The following is a 5,768-nucleotide window of genomic DNA, read 5'->3' on the forward strand; positions in this document are numbered from 1 at the left end:
GCAACGCCTCCATCCTCACCCCCGATGAGCAGCACCTTGCATGGGTTGGGATGCTGCAGAGGGGCAGGTTGGCGATCATCTCCTGGTAGGAGAACTCGTCCCTCTCGGTGCACTGGATGACGCCGTCCAACACCAGCATGTTGCCATGGGTCTGACTGCGGAAGACAAGCATGTCCCGGTACCGCGAGTGCTGATGGTGCAGCAGCTGCTCCACCTGCAGCGACAAGGCCTGGCCGGGCCACAGGCTGCAGGTCTCGCGGAACCAGCCCTCGCGGATAGCAGCAGGGCCGGGGCGGCGGGCGGGCGGGCGGCGCGGGGTGCGGGCCCCAGATTGGAGGCCGTGCGGAGCGTCAGCACAACGGGACCTGCTCAGTCCGCTGCCCGCGCCACCCAGAATTCCTCATTCTTATGGAATCCAGAATCTTAGCATGCATGACCTTTGCTTGGTTTTAACAAGACTTCAGGGGTGTTTTTCGTCTAAGTTGTCGTTCAAGCCTAGAATGGTTAGGTTTAGCTAGGAAAAAAGCCCCCAGAATACCTGCCTTGAGCTTTGTACTCTTTTAAGATCTAAGTGGGGTGAAATTGATAACAGCAATTGAAAATTTGATAATTTTATATAGGAATCTTAGGAGACAGTAGATTTATGTTCATGAGTGAGGAACAACTCAGAAAAGGGAAAAATGGTTGAACAACTCCAAGAATGTAACCAATATCACTGAATTGAGCATGCGCAAACTGTTGAATTGCGCAAACTGTTGAATTGGTGTCTGTTTCGCTATGTATATTCTCAAAAAACATAAACCCCTAACCAACAACAAAAAAATCATTTTTCTTCTTTTAAATTCTACTGTTGCTTATCATAAAGATAAGATAAAATTTTAACTTTACAATTATGAAAATATAGATTAAAATATTTTTGTTCTTTGTATTTAACTTAGGAAGAGTTTTTATTCCGATATTTAAGCCTCTTTATTTTTTTTTCTTGTTCAATAACCAGTCCTTCTTTATTGTAAATTGAGTTAATCTCTTGAGTCTAGGGAACTTATAGACTTTTGTTCAAGGGACATTGTGAATCAACACCCTGTTTGTGTTTGCTCTGTCTGCTTCCTTTTTAGGAAAACAGAAAATTTAGCTTGCTAGTTCTTAGTTGAATAAAGGCAAAGAAGTAAAAAGTACTTTCCAGAATTGCCAGGATATTCGTAATATGAGCATGTCATTAAAAGATTGTTTTATGTAAAGTCTGTTTAAAGGCAAAATAATCTTCTCAAAAAAGCTACTTTGTCCCCAAAAGGCTCTTGATCAACCAAGGGTCGCTTTGGCCTCCAGGGAACTTTTGGCAATGCTTGGAGACATTGTGTCATCCGCAAATTGAAGGTTGCTAACACGCCTTCCACCAATCCTGATGCTGCATTCTTCATTTAATCCAGTTTCTCTGATGATTTGCTTGCTCAGCATATAGACTGATTAAGTATGGTGAGAGGATACAACCCTGATACACACCTTTCCTGATTTTCAACCATGCAATATTCCCTTGTTCTGTTCACACAAGTGCCTCTTGATCCATGTAAAAGTTCTGCATGAGTACAATAAAGTGTTCTGGAGTCCCCGTTCTCAAGGTTATCCATAGTTTGTAATGACCACCAAAGTCGTATGTCTTGGCATAATCAATAAAACACAGGTATACATCTTTCTGGTAGTTTCCACTTTTAGCCAAAGATCCACCTGACATGAGCAATGATATCCCTTGACCCCATCCTCTTATGAATCCAGCTTGAACCCCTGGTAGCTCTCTGTCAATGTATTACTGCAATCATTTTTGAATGATCTATAACGAACATTGACTTGCATATATTGTTATGTAATTGGAGCATTCTGTTGGGTCACTTTTCTTTGGAATGGGCACAAATATGGATCTCTTCCTGTCAATTCCTGACAGTTCCAAATTTCCTGGCACAGACAAGTAAGTGCTTATAGTGCTTAATCAATTTGTTGAAACATTTCAATTGGTATTCCATAAATTTTTGGAGCCTTGTTTCTGGCTAATGCTTTCAGTACAGCTTGAACGTCTTCAGCACCATTGGTTCTTGCTCTCACTTGATACCTCCTGAAACAGTGGAATGTCTGCTAGGTCTCTTTGGCACAGTTCTGTGTATTCGTTCCATCTTCTTTGGATGCTTCCTGCATCATTGAATATTTAGTCCCTAGAATCTTTTAGTATTGTAATTGGAGGCCTGAATTTTTTGTTGTTGAGTTCTTTCAGTTTAAGGTATGCTGACTGTATTCTTCCTCTTTGATTTTCTAACTCTAAGTCTTTGCACAGGTTAGCAAATTAGGTTCTACTTGATTTGAGTGGTTCTGGTACTCTCACCTGAGATTACTTAGAAACAGGATGCTTCAAATGGTTTCACTTCAATGTCTCAGTGTAGTGTTCCCTGTTGGTTGGGTTAATGGAGACTTCCCGGGTAGAATAAATGATTGAGGCAGACACAGAGGAACCACAGAAGAAAGGCCAGGCCATCTGTTTCCATAAAGATTACAGTCAAGGAACCCCATGGAGCACTGTTACTCTGTAGCCTATGGGGTAGCCAGCAGGTTTGGAACCCAGTTGTTAGCAAGGGCTTGGTGAGGGTTTGTTTATTTTTAGTTATAAAAGGGTTTGGGCTCAGTGACTTCAAATTTATTTCAGGCCATTAATTTAATAATATTTTATTTCTTATCCAACGTTATAAAACAGCTATCAGAATAAGTAGTTTTGGGAGATTCATTTAAAATATATATGCTTTAAAATTATTTTACATCTCATGTTACCAATTAGTTTATAGGAAATCTTAGACACATATACATAATGTAATAACAAGAAACTGAAAGTATAATAAAATATTTTAAATTCTAACTGTTTTTCATGCTGTATATGTGACTAAAATTTATGTAACATAAAATGTATGCTTAATTTTTAATCCACAGGGAAGTCATAACATCAATAGCATGAGATCAGCCATGATGGTGTTGGAAATCATTCTGCATGTAATTTTTTATTTACTTGCAGAATTCCTGATTGTAAGTTCAATGGAAACATCAAAGAAAGTAGAAATATTAAAATGGATCTTTAAAATGGATAAATTCTGGTCTTTAAAAATTTTTTTAATCAGTTTTTAATACTATTGAAATCACATAGCCTAGAGGAATTTTTCATTTAAAAATTACGGCTTGAAAATTACCATATGTGGCCAAATTGATTGCATGTGTTGATTTAATTTTTGTAAGAAGCAATCTTAGTCATACTCATTACAAAAACTTCTTGTTCCCTGAGGAAAATGCCACTTGGAGAAGTGCCATATATATGTTTTTTAAGTATTGTCAAGCAACATGTAACAAAGTAACACACAAAAATATGTTTGGCCTGGTTTTTCAAATTTAAGAGCTTGTGCAAGGTCACTGAGTGATACTCTGCAGCGTCCTGTTTCAGTGACCTTTTGAATATAATGAAGTCAGAGTTTTGTGAATTAGTATTCAAGTTTCACCAGTTGGGGTACAAATCCCAAAAGGAAGATGGTAAGACCATTGTAGAATTCACAGTGTGACTGATGTTTGAAGGTTCATCATAGTCGAGCATATTTTTCAGGCATGTTTGAGTTTGAAAAAGTATAAATGTATAAGGAAGTGGTATTTTATCTCACTTATTTGGACATGGTTTTAGGAGGGACCAGTTCCTGGAGAAGGACATTATGCTTGATAAAGAAGAGTCAGAGAATAAGAGGAAAATCTTCAAAGAGATGGATTTACACAGTAGCTACAATAATGGGCTCAAATATGGCAGTGATTATGAGAATGGCACAGGACCAGGCAGTCTTCTGTGGGGCAGGGGGTTGCTATGAATTGGAATCAACTTGATGCCACCTAACAATAGCATATATGGAAAGTAGTACCTGCCCGAGGGTTCTAATCTCTTTTCTTCCTCCTCCCTATCTTTACCCCTTTCTTACACATAAAGGTAATCAGCTCTACTACTCTTAACTCTTTTTTGGGCAAGAGTACTTTTGTAGAATTTACCCTCCTATATGTAAGCTAGGTTGATATGAAGCAGAAGCTAACTCAGGTGCCATAACTTATGATGGAGACTGTGGAGAGGAGAGGTATCTCATTTGGGACGGAGAAACCCTATTAGCGAAGGAATGACGTTTGTGGAGATAGTTCGTTGTTGAAACTCCTGATGCTTAGTCAAAATATGGGGTATACACCAACATAAGCCAGTCTAAGGCAAGAAGGCCAGGGGGCTGGAGAAAAACGGGACACACTAGAAACTCATTAGAAATGGAGTGAAGCCCTATGCAGGTGAAGTGGTGAGGAGCTAGCCTTTGGACTCACTGTGAAGTCTCTATCCAATTGAGGCGAGTTTGTTGAAAAAAGACAAGAATAGAAGTTGTCACCACGAAGGGGAATGTTTCTTCCAGTAGAATAAGGAGCTGGATCACTAATAGTGACTTGGTGGCTCAGATCTCATACAAAGTTCAGTCAGTCTGGTTTCCTTAAGCTGCATCAGCATGCTTCAACCTGGGTGCCTTCACACTAAATTTGTACATTTAACTCTAGAAATAATTGTTGATTAATCTTTCTCCTTTTTCTATAATATACTTTCTACATCTTAAATTTCACAGTCTCATAATTGGGTTTGAAAACTATGTAACATTTTTCACATTTTTGGAAACATAGTAAAGGTAAGTGAAACTATTATATGTTATTTTTTGTGTTCTTTTAGGTGCCTTTGAGTCAGTTCCCACTCATAGTGGCCATATGTTCAACAGAACAAACACTGCCTGCTCTGCACCATCCTGCATTAGAGCCGTCAGTCCATTTCATTGAACACCTTCCCCATTTACTTTGACACTCCACTTTACTAAGCATAATAGACTTTTCCAGGAATGAGGCTCTCCCAATAGCCTGTCCAAAGCATATGAGATAAAGTCTCCATATTCTAGCTTCTAAGGGGCGTTTTGGCTGCACTTCTTCCAAGACAGGTTTAGTTACTTTTCTGGCAGTTAATATTCTTTATCATCACCATAATTCAAATGCACCAATTCTTCTTCAGTTTTTGTTCATTAATAAACTTTCACAAACTTATGAGGTGACTGGAAATATAGCTTGGGCCAGGCATACCTTAGTCCTCAAAGTGACATTTAAAAACAAACACAACACTGTAAGAGAACCTTTGCTGCTGAGATGCCCAATGCTATATTTGTTTGATCACCTGACTGTTGTTTTTATGGGTGATGATTGGGAATCCAAGTAAAATGACAACTTCAGTCTTTTCTGCATTTATCATTACACTGCTTATTGGTCCAGTTGTGAAGATTCTTGTTTGTTTTTTTGATTTTGAAGTATAACCTATATTGAAGGCTGTATTCTTTGCCTTCCATGAAAAAGTGTTTCAAGTCCTGTTAGTTTTTAGCAAGCAAGGTTGTGTCATCTGTATTCTGCAGGTTGTTAATGAGTCTACCTCCTATCTTGGTGCCACATATGTTCTTCATATAGTCCAGAATCTCAGTTTAATTGTTTAACATACAAATTGAACACATAAACAAATCGATACAACTCGACACAAATCTTACCTCATTTTGAAGCACTCAGTATGCCACTTCTTTTTTTGAATTTTTTAAAAAAAATTTTATTTTATTTTTATTTTTTTTTCTCTTTTTTAACATTTTATTAGGGGCTCATACAACTGTTATCCCAATCCATACACACATCAATTGTGTAAAGCGCATTTGTAC

At 38.3% G+C, this 5,768-nt stretch overlaps 1 protein-coding gene across 1 annotated transcript in view; it reads right to left on the reverse strand.

Annotated features, from left to right (window-relative positions):
* LOC101647712 (spermidine synthase-like) overlaps window positions 1-5,768 on the reverse strand; it is a 22,011-nt gene that overhangs the window by 1,563 nt on the left and 14,680 nt on the right. The window contains 2 exon segments of the mRNA XM_045290497.1: window positions 6-55; window positions 58-399. Coding sequence (XP_045146432.1) covers window positions 6-55; window positions 58-399 — 392 coding nt within the window.

This window comes from Echinops telfairi, unplaced genomic scaffold, assembly GCF_000313985.2.
Source record: "Echinops telfairi isolate 266 unplaced genomic scaffold, ASM31398v2 ScPeMD7_39;HRSCAF=148, whole genome shotgun sequence".
NCBI classification, from domain to species: Eukaryota; Metazoa; Chordata; class Mammalia; order Afrosoricida; family Tenrecidae; genus Echinops; species Echinops telfairi.